The 13,513-nt window shown below is 36.6% G+C and overlaps 1 protein-coding gene across 15 annotated transcripts in view; it reads left to right on the top strand.

The window, feature by feature from the left end:
* R3HDM1 (R3H domain containing 1) overlaps positions 1–13,513 on the top strand; it is a 113,597-nt gene that overhangs the window by 32,978 nt on the left and 67,106 nt on the right. For 10 of the 15 annotated variants that reach the window (XM_089916034.1, XM_022569615.3, XM_089916033.1 and 7 more), the window contains 7 exons: positions 2,676–2,784; positions 2,874–2,969; positions 5,426–5,463; positions 5,572–5,622; positions 5,735–5,961; positions 9,707–9,961; positions 12,702–12,853. In XM_089916034.1, the coding sequence (XP_089772160.1) occupies positions 2,676–2,784; positions 2,874–2,969; positions 5,426–5,463; positions 5,572–5,622; positions 5,735–5,961; positions 9,707–9,961; positions 12,702–12,853 (928 nt within the window). The remainder of the gene's footprint in view (positions 1–2,675; positions 2,785–2,873; positions 2,970–5,425; positions 5,464–5,571; positions 5,623–5,734; positions 5,962–9,706; positions 9,962–12,701; positions 12,854–13,513) is intronic. The other 5 variants (XM_022569621.3, XM_089916037.1, XM_089916036.1 and 2 more) reach the window with 4 other exon arrangements.

Here is a 13,513-nt window from a genome sequence, read left to right as displayed (position 1 = left end):
ACGCAGATGCTTATGATGTACTTAAAGAAGAATGGATCAACAGCGTAATTATTACTAGACATTTCAGATCATTGAAGTTACACTGTATTCTTATTTTATTTCTTCTGGAATATGAAGAAGGATGTAAATCAGAAAACCTTAGAGATCTGCTCCACAATGAATAAAAACAAACTTGCCTTTTCCTCATAGGCAGATTACCCGCTCCAGCCTTGAACCAGTGGTGTTGTGGATGTCAACAACCCGGTGTCCACTGGGGTGTCTCATTGGAGCGGGAAGTTGGCGATTGCAGGGCAGTAAATTCAGGCATCTATAAAAGACAGAGGTAAGACAGTCTTAAGGTTAGCTGAAATGCCTGCTAATGCTGTTTGGTGTGGGGATCCAGCTGCTCTTAGAAAAGTTGCCAGGCTCTTGGTTAAATCTTATAGTTCATATTGGTATAACCATCTCTTTTTTCACCCAAGTACAAATTCCTTCAATAAGAAAATGTGATTTTGAACAGCTACAGAAATAATTGATATAAGTAAATGGGGCAATCATGGACAAATAAATAACAACATACTGCCATTGTCAGAACTAAATAGATGACTTCAAATTCCTAAAGAAAGCAATCTTTTTCTTATCAGTTTGCTCATGAAATCTTTTTACTTTTTATTTTTCTCTTTAGTTCTCTGTATCGCTTTATGTGATGTGCTCTGTTTCACTTATCTAAGTATATTTTAAAATAGAGATTTCTTCAGCTTACTTACATAATTCTCATTTTATTTATTTTATTTTTTATTTTTTTTATTTTTTTCGGTACGCGGGCCTCTCACTGTTGTGGCCTCTCCCGTTGCGGAGCACAGGCTCTGGACGCGCAGGCTCAACGGCCATGGCTCACGGGCCCAGCCGCTCCGCGGCATGTGGGATCTTCCCGGACCGGGGCACGAACCCGTGTCCCCTGCATCAGCAGGCGGACTCTCAACCACTGCACCACCTGGGAAGCCCCATAATTCTCATTTTAAAATCTTTTGCATCAGGCTTCCCTGGTGACGCGGTGGTTAAGAATCCACCTGCCAGTGCAGGGGACATGGGTTCGAGCCCTGGTCCGGGAAGATCCCACATGCCGCAGAGCAACTAAGTCCGTGCGCCACAACTAGTGAGCCTGCGCTCTAGAGCCCGCAAGCCACAACTACTGAAGCCCGTTCGCCTAGAGCCCGTGCTCCGCAACAAGAGAAGCCACCACACCACAGCTAAGAGTAGGCCCCGTTCGCCACAACTGGAGAAAGCCCGCACGCAGCAACAAAGACCCCATGCAGCCAAAAATAAATAAACAAAATAAATAAATTTATTTTTTTTTTAATCTTTTGCATCATTTGACAGGAGGTAGATACAGTATTTTACTAAAAATTCACTAGGTTAAAACAAATATTCAGAAGTGTTACTTGATTACTACATATTGAAATATCTGGTCAAGTTTGCTGAAAATGTCATTACTCAGGTTTATTTGGTTTAGAAATTTATTTAGGGTATTCATAATATATTATGTGACTACATAATATATATTTAAAGTATATGTAAAAAATTGCTTAGGGGTTCAATTAGCCTTTATTTCCTCTAAATATATTTTTTATATATCACATATTTCAGTTTTATAATAGGATGGTATTACGTCTCAAGAGTGTTGAATGGATTAATTTGTTGAAGCTGAGAATACGTTTCAGAAAGTGAAGTTTTATATACTTGTAATTTTCCAAGGGCAACAACCTTATGTCTGTCTTCTGGATCTCAGCAGAACTTGCAACATTTCCATAGAGGAAAGACCGGCCAATCAGCCATAAAATATGTTGTTAAGAGTTCATAATCATTTCTTTAGGTTGTAACATTAACCTTCAGAAAAGAACTTCTCTTTTTAACCTATTTCAATTAATATAAAACAAAGATGTACCCTGCTGTAATTATGAATTCTTGGTAACTTGGTTGCATTTTGAAGTAGTCTCTTAAGCTTTATTAAATTCAGCCACAAAATATTTGATTAACACCAAACCAGGTACTATAGGAATGTAACATAAAATACTGTGCTATCCTTTTTTCTTTGTCCCAGAATTGTTTCTTAGATTTAGAGAAGGCAATGCAAAGATGATATACAGGCTTTGAGTCTTACATACCAGGGCTCCAAGTATGGCCCAGTCATGTACTTGCCCTTTGACCTTGGACCCTTGCTTTAGCCATTTGAACCTCAGTTTTCTCAGTAATATAATAATTACAAACTTCTACTGAGTGTTTACTGTTTTAAGTGCTGGTCATCTATTAATTCATTTCATCTTCACAACAGCCTTATGAAGTAGGTACACTGTAATTCCTATTTACAAATGAGGAAACTAGGGGAAATAAAGGTTAATAAGTAACTTGTGTAAGTCCTAAAGCAACTAAGTGTTAAAGCTGAGTATTTGAACCTTAGCAGTCAAATTCCAGAGCCCACAATGTATTTCATACAGCCTTTCAGTCATGACATGGGGTAGTTAATATTTTCTCATAAGATTGTTTTGAGGAGTAATTGAGATAACATAAGTATCTATTAATGGCACTAGTGAGTGGTAGCTTATATTTATCACCTTCTATAAAACTTTACATTTAACTTTTCTGTAAATATTTTGTATTATCTCTTTTGTTCCCTTGGTTTTTGCTTTTTTTTTTAGACCTGATCAGAAATTTAATGAACATATTAAGGATGATAAAGGTGAAGACTTTCAGAAACGATATATCCTCAAGAGAGATAACTCTAGCTTTGACAAAGATGATAACCAGGTAACCTAGCATGATTAGAGCATTTTTATAGGTGCTGGACTTATACCAGCAGACCATTTTCCCAAGATTAATTGTTCTCTTTTCTTCAGATGAGAATACGTTTGAAAGATGACAGAAGAAGCAAATCTATAGAAGAAAGAGAAGAAGAGTACCAGAGAGCTAGAGACCGAATATTTTCCCAAGATGTATGTTCTAACTTATATTTAGCTCTTCATGTGTAAATATATGCTAATTGCATTATAGGGGTTCACTCCTCCCTCAGTCTATTGATCACATATACTTCTAACTACATTTGTTACATATAAAGTCACCCCTTTAGAAATACTGCAGTCTGTCCTGTTCATGTTAATGATTTAGTAGTTTATAAAATACTACTTTGCACCAGTTGTATAAACTTTTCAAAAGTTGAAAGCAGATCGACTAAGGAGTAGTATATTAGACTGAGTGTATAGTTTATGTAATATTTTTTTCTTCCAGACTTCTCACAGAGTTGAGATTTTTAGAACATTGTTCACTGTCTACAAAATCATGTACTCTAAATCCTACTTGTTAGTGGACTTTTCTTGATAAATAACTTGTTTCTTCTTTTAAAATACAGCTAATTGATTTTTCAGTTTAATATTTGTTTTCTACTTTATAAGTGATTATACGGAAGAGATCTTTGTTGTTGCTGTTGTTGTTTTTTGGCTGCTCTGTGCGGCCTGTGGGATCTTAGTTTCCTGACCCGGGATCCAACCCACACCCCCCGCTTTGGGAGCTTAGAGTCTTAACCATTGGACCACCAGGGAAGTCCTGGAAGAGATCTTTTAAGTGGCTGATTATTTTACACATATATTTAAGGGAGAATCAGTTTGATTTTACCAATATCTGTTAAGCACCTGCTCTGTGCAGTACAGGATACTAGTCAAGAATATAAGACTATATGTAGGGCTTCCCTGGTGGCGCAGTGGTTGAGAGTCCGCCTGCCGATGCAGGGAACACGAGTTCGTGTCCCGGTCCGGGAAGATCCCACATGCCGCAGAGCGGCTAGGCCCATGAGCCATGTCCGCTGAGCCTGCGCGTCCGGAGCCTGTACTCGGCAACGGGAGAGGCCACAACAGTGAGAGGCCCGTGTACCACACACACAAAAAACTAAATGACATTAAAATCTAGACTGTCAGTTAAAACTTTATAATATTCAACAAATCTTATTGATCATGTATAGTAGGTGCTGTGCTGGGCACTGGAGAACATATCCATGGACATGTACATTAATTTATCTCCCAAACAACCCTATATATGGTAGATACTATCACTGTTTTTATTTTATAGATAAGTAAACTGAGGCTCCAGGAAACTAAGGAAAATAGACAAGGATCATCCAGCTAGAAAATGACAGAGTTGGGATTTCAGCGCATGTCTTCTGAACTCAGAGCCTAACCTAGATCTCTTTCCTCTCTCTAGTTTGTAAGATGGATGAGGTCTTTACCCATGATGAGTATTCAGATAATGACAATGTGGTGTGTGATTTGTATAGAAACGTGAAGGTAAAATAAGGAACACAGCAGAGAAGCACCACAAAACAGAATTGAGGAGTGAGAGGGAGAGTTAGCTTCCAAGAGAAGAACTGAAGGAGTGAAGTATTCTGTGTCCAGGGTCAACATCTGCAGAGAGCCAGAGATAAAGGAGAACTTGACAATGAGGAATTGAGAGATTCAGAGTACCTGGATTGTAGCCTAGGTGACAAGAATTGAGGGACGTTTCAATTGGAGAAATAAGCAGGAAGCAGGTGACTTGCTCCTGAAAGCTAGTCAAGGAGTTTGGGGCTTTTAGCTAGAGCAGGGGTCAGCAAACTTTTTCTATAATGGGACAGATAATGAGTATTTTAGGCTTTTTCAAGCTATATAGTCTTTATTGCAACAACTCAAATCTGCCATTTTAATATGAAAGCATCCATAGACAATACACGAATGAATGGGCATGGCTGTCTTCCGATGAATCTGTATTTACAAAAACAGGTAGCTGACTGTAGTTTGCAGACCCCTGTGCTAGAATGAAGGGGGCTATTAAGGAGGGAACAGACGTGATCAGATTGATATTTTAGAGAGATAGCTATGGCTTCTGCTGTTTAAAGTGGAAGAAAAGAGCAAAACTGGTAGCTGGAAAACTAGAAGACTGTTGTAATAATACAAGATGCAAAACAGATGGTTGCCTGAGTTAGGTTAATAGCACTGGAGGATTTTGGCTGTAAGCTACATTGAGGCGTAGCTGCTTGTTCACTGCTACAGCTACTGCCAAAGCACAGGTGATCAAAATATTTGTTGAGTGGAGGAGGTGGAATCTAGAGACAGGTGTTTACTTCGAATATGTAATAGTGAAAATGGGTTCACTTTTTAGAGAGATATTTGAATTTCAAGTTACTTTGTACAACAAAAATGAGTGGCTTCAAAAATGTATATCTGTTAAAAATAAGCATAGTTATCTCCAAGCCAAAATAATTTTTCATTGTCACTTATTTTTGCAAATTATCACCATGTTTGATTTGAGGGGTGAGGGTAACTACTTTTTTAAAATTATTACACGATTTTTGTTGTCATCATTAGTTTCCAGATGGCATTATCTGACAAATGCTCAACTTTTTATATCTGTTCTTTCTTTCTAGTCCCTGTGTTCCCAAGAGAATTATATTATTGACAAAAGGTGAGAGGCTTTTTAATATTTGTTTTGCTAAGTGTCTCACTGATGCTAATAAAAATTAAAATGTTTAAAAAAAATAAAAATAAAAATGTTTTATGAAAATGCCAACAGAATCCAAGACGAGGATGCTAGTAGCACCCAGCAGAGGCGCCAGATATTTAGGTATTGGAAGCATGTTTTCGTGCAGTACACAGTATTGAATATTTAAAGCATTTTTTTATAATTTTCCTTTTTGTCTCTATTAGCTTTTCAAAGTTTTATTTCTAAATTACAGAGTTAATAAAGATTCTTCAGGGAGATCAACAAATAGCCATCAAAGCAGCACTGAGAACGAGTTGAAGTACTCTGAACCACGACCCTGGAGCAGCACAGATTCAGACAGCTCTCTCCGAAACTTCAAGCCCGCTGTAACCAAAGCCAGCAGCTTCAGTGGAATTTCAGTTCTGACAAGAGGTGATAGTTCTGGAAGCAGCAAAAGCATAGGCAGGCTTTCAAAAACAGGTATAAATATCTGTCTAGAACTGTGCAGTCAAACATTAGTTTCCCTAATGTTGTCTTAGCTCTTTATTCATCATGTGGCTTCTGTAATTATCCTAAAATATAGGATTCCTACCAGCAGTACATTGAGCACCTCCGAAGTACTTAAGAGGTAACACGTTTACTGACATTAGGATTTATTCTCTGTGTGAGAGAGATTTACAGAAGGCATCTTTCCTTACCTAGGATTAGTTAACATTGATTGCATTTTCAGCTAATACTATCATTAGCTGAAATTCAGCTAATACTATCATATTATTGAGTGCATTTCATGATAAAGTTCATTTGCCATTCCAAAAAAACATATAAAATTGCTGAGGAGTTTTTGAGGAATTTAAAAACTAAAGAAATATAATACAATGTAATTATTATGGATAAGTAGAAATTTCAATAACATTCTCATTCTACTAGCTTCTTTGCTTTTAGATTACATAACTTTTAGGCTCCTAGCATTTTTCTCTTTTCACTTTCACTGGCTTCGATACTAAAGTTCATGTCTCTTTTAGGATCCTCACGGATCTTTATTTGTATCCCAAAATAAGCAAGAAAATCAGCGGAAATGGTTCTTTATCCTTTCGGGTAAAGCCTAGATACATGGTTTTACACAGATAACAACTGAAGGGAGAGGTGTAAATTTGAAGGTGACAGAGTAAATTTTTCTCATCTCTGACTGTAATTCAGTACTTTAAATTCTTAAGGTTTGTGAATTGCACTTGTCATCTTTTTAACTTATAATGTGGATATTTAAAATGTCTTAGTGTATATGATAGACTCTTGCTAAAGATAGGTAAATTTTAGGAATATAATATGCATATGTACCAAATATGCATTTATTTGATAAACGGTCAGTCATCATGTCATCATAACAGGAAAAAAAGCTACTCATGTGTTGTGAGAAAGTCATTTAGACACACAGCCAAATTAAAACATTTTTTAAAATTTATTTATATTTTTTTGCTGCATCGATTCTTAGTTATGGCACGTGGGATCTTTCGTTGCGGTGCGCAGGCTCCAGAGTGCACAGGCTCAGTAGTTGCAGCGCACGGGCCCAGTTGCCCAGCAGCATGTGGGATCTTAGTTCCCTGACCAGGGATCAAACCAGTGACCCTGCATTGCAAGACATATTCTCAACCACTAGATCACCAGGGAAGTCCCTAAAACATTTTTAGAACATGTACTATTTATAATCTATATTATCTTCAGAGATGAAAATAAATATTTAATTCTTTTATTAGGAAAAATGTTTTTTTCATATAGTTCTTGGAGATAGTCATTTTTGGCACAACTTAAAATAGAAGTTATCCTTCTGAGGCGATCGCTGTAGTGTATCATGTTTGTTTATGTCATTCATTAAATTAATTCTCCATCCCAGAGTCAGTTCTGTTATTCAAAACCTAATTAACTATTTACATCATCAAACTCTTTTCCTTTCTTTCATTGTCTCATTGTCTACCTTAAGCCATTATACTGAAAGTCAGTGACTTCTTCAGTCTCTATATAATAGAAAATTAAGTAGATTGGAGGTGGGAAAGCAGTTAAAAACAAATTAGCTTATTAAGTACAGTGAGAAATAAATTTTAAGCTGATGCTAATGTAAGTACTTGGAATATTTTTATTCTACCTTTGTCCCTTGCTATGATAAAAAATTGAAAGTTGACTTTACGTTACAGGAAGATGCTATGATTACGAGCTGAAAATGAAAGTCTGCAGTGAAACCTGACAGTTGTTTCTCTTGATAGAGAATTATCATTTTTGTTATTTCCTACACTACTCTTAATCTTTCTGTGTTCTTATAGATAAGGGGTTTCTGATATAAGAGGTTTTGGGCATTTGGCTGTGCTAAGTTCTTTGTCCTGGGGGAAAAATTATAATCTGTATATTCCTAGGTGTTAATCTAAAAGGTAAAAATATACATAACTTTGTCCTTTTGGGAATGTGGGTAATGTGTTTTTTGTGGCTGTCTGTGGCTGCTGTTATTGGGTTGGCCAAATAGTGCCTTCGGTTTTTAAGTAAAAATAAAAGACACATTTTTCATTTTCACCAAGAACTTTATTGAACAACATATTCACCGTTCCATTGCCTTCTGCCATTTTTCAGGCAACTTCATAATTCCATCTTCCCAAAACTTTTTATCTTTTTGAGCAAAGAACTGTTCCAGGTGCCTTTTACAGTCTTCAAGAGAATTGAAATTTTTTTCCATTAAGAGAATTTTGTAAAGACTGAAATAAATGGAAATCCAAAGGTGCAATGTCTGGTGAATACGGCAGATGAATCAGAACTTCCTAGCCAAGCTGTAACAGTTTTTGCCTGGTCATCAGAGAAACATGCCATCTTGCGTTACCTTGATGGAAGATTATGTGTGTTCTGTTGACTAATTCTGGACGCTTTTCTTCGAGTGCTGCTTTCATTTGGTCTAACTGGGAGCAGTACTTCTTGGAGTGAATCGTTTGGTTTTCCGGAAGGAGCTCATAATAGAGGACCCCCTTCCAATCCCACCATTTACACAATCACCTTCTTTGGATGAAGAGCGGCCTTTGGTGTGGTTGGTGGTTCATTTCACTTGCCCCATGATCTCTTCCATTCCACATTATCTTATAGTATCCACTTTTCATCGCCCGTCACAATGTGTTTTAAAAACGGAACGATTTCGGGGCTTCCTTGGTGGTGCAGTGGTTGAGAGTCCGCCTGCCGATGCAGTGGACGCGGGTTCATGCCCCGGTCCGGGAAGGTCCCACATGCCGCAGAGCGGCTGGGCCCGTGAGCCCTGGCCGCTGAGCCTGCGCGTCCGGAGCCTGTGCTCCGCAACGGGAGAGGCCACAGCAGTGAGAGGCCCCCATACCGCAAAAAAAAAAAAAAAAAAAAAACCGATTTCATTACATTTCAGTAGAGAATTTCATGTAGAAATACAGTCGAGGTTTTTTTCACTTAACTTACGTGGAACCCAAACATCAAAGCGATTCACATAACCAGGCTAGTGCAAATGATTTTCAGTGCTTGATTTGGATATTTTGAGTATGTCACCTATCTCCTATGTAGAATAACGTTGATTGTTCTCAATTAACGTCTCAGTTTGATCGCTGTCAACTTCAACTAGTCTACTCATCTCTGGAGTATCGTCCAGCAGGAAATATCCATCACAAAACTTCGCAAACCACTTTTGACGTATTCGATCAGTCGCAGCACCTTCTCCATACACGGCACAAATCTCTTTTTACGTTTCAGTTGCGTTTTTACCTTTCTTGAAATAATAAAGCATAATATGCCGAAAATGTTGCTATTTTCTTCCATCTTCAATATTAAAACGGCTTTACAAAAATTCACCAATTTTTGGTAAGTTTTTTTTTAACTGCAGCTGTCACATACAGTCTAACAAACTTGTTTCAAATGAAGTTAAAGAGAACTAAGTGCTACTAGAGCCATCTTACGGAAAAAAACCGAACGAATCTTTTGGCCACCCCAGTATTATAGACTTGCTTTAGTTGCATGCTTTGGCTATGACTTCTCTTGCAACTTATGTGATCAGTTTTGCTGTGTTAAACATGTTCTTGGTGGGGAGGGGAAGCAAAATTGTACAGTAAGTCAAAAATAGTTCATGCTTTTATGTGGTAACTGCATGTTATGCAATGTGAATTTTATTGTTACATATTTAAAACCTGCGTTTTTATATGAGGTTTAAAAAATTCCCTCTTTTTCATTACTCCTCCCCTAGGTTCTGAGTCTTCTGGTAGTGTAGGGTCATCTACGGGCTCTCTCTCTCACATCCAGCAGCCTCTTCCAGGTACAGCTCTCAGCCAGTCTTCTCATGGCGCACCTGTCGTCTATCCAACTGTCAGCACTCATAGTTCTCTTTCCTTTGATGGTGGCCTAAATGGGCAAGTCGCATCTCCTAGCACTAGCTTCTTTTTGCTTCCCTTGGAAGCGACAGGCATACCACCTGGCAGTATTCTGATCAACCCACAAACAGGTTGGTATCCAGAAAAAGGTTTATTTCAGTTGAGATATCAGGAGTTATCTGAAAACTAAAGAATATGTATTAAATGTATTATCTGTGTATGCATTGTCAGCTTTTTATATTTCATGTGTGATTAGCATTTTCCCTAGAACTTTAATAAAAACACTTTATGCTAGAGAATGTTAAAAGACATTTATATCAGAAAGTATTTTTCTCCTTGTGACGTCCATGACACCATCTTTTAGGCCAAATAATTAAGAAACAATTCATTTCCTAGAAATGGGACAACCACCTTTGAAAGAACTTTATTTGATAGAACAGTTTTACCGTGGGAAAAATAGTATGCATTTCATGAAGAAGGAGAACGTTAGCAGCTCTTACTTCTTACGTAATGCGGTGGAAAGAACCCATAAGTAATTGCTCTTCTGAATACGGTAACTGTTTTCTACTTAGGAAAAGCTAAAGAACATCTTATTAGTAGTGAAAGAAAATAGATAGTCGTTATGAATTAATATTGACAACACATTCTTTGCAATTAGATAGTACTTTGTGTTTATTGAGTGTTTATCATGTGTCATGTACTGTGTTATGTGCTTTAAATACATTACTTATAGCAACCCTGTTAGGTAGGTGAAATCTACATTTACAGATAAGGAAACTGAACTTCAGAGAGATTAAGAAACTGCAGTCATAATACATTTCATTATGTATATTGGCAAAAATGACTTATATTGAGAAAATAAAATTTTTTTTAAATGGCAAGAAGTTTTGGTTTCTAATCAAAATAACATAGCCCAATCATATGGTAAGATAATGAAAATAACCTTAAGTCATTCAATAACCTTCCTTAAAGATTCAGATTTAGCTAATGTGGTCATATCAGCATGGTAGTAGTTGGGCAAAGTAGATACAGGTGAGAGTGTCAGAGTCTCTGAGTGTTCTGAAACTTGCCTTTTGTTTGTTGTAGAAAAAACCATGGCTGGGAACTTGTTACCTTCAGATTTCATTTGCATCTCTTTTTTAAGATAAAGTATTCAAACTTTTGTTTCTGTTGTAAAAATGGAATTAGCGTAAATAACTGACTCTTCAGAAACTCAGTTTTTGCTTTATAACCGTTATCTTCTGATCCTTCAAGTCTATTATATTATTAAACTTCCTGTTTTCCTGGGGCAGAATATAAGATGATTTAATATTTTACTATTTTCTATTATTTTTAATTCAGAATATTAGTTAACATGGTTTTGGTAACGTGGAAGCTTCATTTGAGTAGAAAAGAGAAACTAAGCAACCTGAAATTAAATTGTATACTTAATTTTAAATTAGCCCAAAAGGGATCTCTTTGTTTTTGAGAACAGCATCACCACACATCCAGCTTTTTTCACACAATCCTTAAGTTACTTTTAAACATGCTTTCACTCAAGTCTTCTCTACCATTTTTTTTTCAAAATTATTTATAACAATCAACAAATATCCAGCATGGCTTGCTTTTAGTTATCTATAACCATCACATAAATTATCAGGAAATTAACTAATGAAAATAATTTGACTTTGGCGAACTTTTCCCACTTGACAGCAATGGAAGAGTGTATTCTGCTTTCCCAAATATTATTTTATTATATGTCACAAGTTCATTTTAAAAAAAGAGAGGATGTTTTGAAGGCAGTTTAAGACACATAGATATTCTTCCCATCCTAAAAGGGTATGTAGTCAATGATCTCTTTATTTCACAGTCCTTTCATTTTTCTTTCTTTCTTTTTTTAATAATCTAGTGTGTTTTTTTAAATCATTCAGTGTATAGTAAGGAAAAATACTACTCTTTGAATCTGTTTATGTGTACATTGAAAAAGTCTGGAAGAAGGTATCCAAATTGTTGATGATAAGATTATGGGGAGTTTGTTTACTTTCTGATCTGTATTTGTTAGTTTTTTTCTGTATTTGTTAGTTATTTCTAAGAATATTACTTTGTATAATAAGAAAAACTTGTTTAGAATGTATGTGTAGAGACTTACTTAAAAGTATTCCTCCCGTAATTGGTAACCAATAAGAATAAGCCTCAAAATCAGTACTAAAGTTCTGTCTCGTTTTATTTCTTACCTATGAGTAAAGCTCATTGGAAGTGAAAGGAAATTTTTTTAGAAAATTATTTAGAATTTTTAAATTATTTTCTACTTTAACAAGTTAGAAGTTATAAAATAAGGACACTGCCATCAACTCCACAATTTGAAATTTGAAGTTATCAACCATTTAAATTTTCATCAGCTTTTAATATTACTAGTTAAATATATGCAGTGTGACCTGTAAATTAGATATTTCTTACCATCTAACAGGCTAATTAATAAACTTCCAGTATCCCAAAGTCAAGTATTTTTTTTTTTCCCCTTGAAACTGAAATGTTACACAATCCTGTAACTCAATCCCTTGAGCAAGATGTGTTTCAGAATTGAGTTTCTTGGAAAATACTGTGTAGTATAAAACAACTCAAGTGGTTTCTGGCGTGGCACCCCCATAGTAAAACACGGCAGCAAAAATTTTGAATATTTACTCTAAGTGGGAAATATAAAGACTATTAATAGGCTCGTGTAAGGTCAGGCTTTGCTTTCCAAGGTAAGAAAAGCTTTTGGTTTCCAGAACCTTGACGCTTTTGGAATTATGAATCAGGACTGCAGACATGTGCTGTAAGTTTTCTGTAGAGCGACCTATATTCGGTCTCCATCGTAAATGATCTTTTGTTCTTCCTTTTTAAAATTTTCAGGTCAGCCCTTCCTAAACCCAGATGGGAGTCCAGTTGTGTGTAGCCCTCCTGTGACTCAACAGCCAGTTAGAGCCCAAGTGCCTGGACCTCCACAGCCGCCTCTGCCAGCACTGCCACCTCAGCAGCAAGCAGCCCATCACATCTTCTCACAGGTGCACACGTCCACGATTACACAATGCTAAGTTCACCTGCCTTTGCATATTTGGGACTAAAGTCACTAATTATAATCGAGGGAGCCCAAGTAAGTGTCTCTTAGAACTTTAGTATTCTCCACCAGTGATGTCCTACTCATCGCTCGTAGGAAGAGAGGTTAACTTCAAGGGCTTTTCTGCTAATGAAAACAGAATATATATTGGAAGGAAGGGAAATTTTTATCTCATGACCCTGTATGGTGAGTATTTTATACCTTGCATTTCACAACAGCAGGCAAGGGACCAGAGGAATAAAAAGCAAAGCTAAGATAGTTCCTTACCCCAGTGAGCAAAGTGAGTTGTTCTAAGATTCAACAGATCAAGCACTTAGAAGAAACTGAGTTGACTCGCCTCGCTACAAGGTACTCTCCACCCCACCTGCTCTATGAAAGATAAAGACAGAAACATTGACTTAGAATTCTCAGTAGTACTCTTTTTTTTTTTTTTTAGTACTCTTAATAATATCTTGAATTTGTATAAATGTTTAGCGTTTACACATGCATTTTCACATTCAAGCTTTTCCCCTGTAGATGTGTTACTCATTCTTGCTGAACTTGACTATACTAGTGTAAATTCTTACTTTCATTCTATCTTTTAAAGGTTGTGTAGCATATCAAAGGC

Source organism: Delphinapterus leucas, chromosome 8, assembly GCF_059928025.1.
Source record: "Delphinapterus leucas isolate spDelLeu-1000000601 "Yukka" chromosome 8, BTC_Dleu_Yukka2, whole genome shotgun sequence".
Classification (NCBI taxonomy): Eukaryota; Metazoa; Chordata; class Mammalia; order Artiodactyla; family Monodontidae; genus Delphinapterus; species Delphinapterus leucas.
Note: the sequence above shows the minus strand (reverse complement) of the source record. Positions and strands in the feature narration are given on the sequence as shown.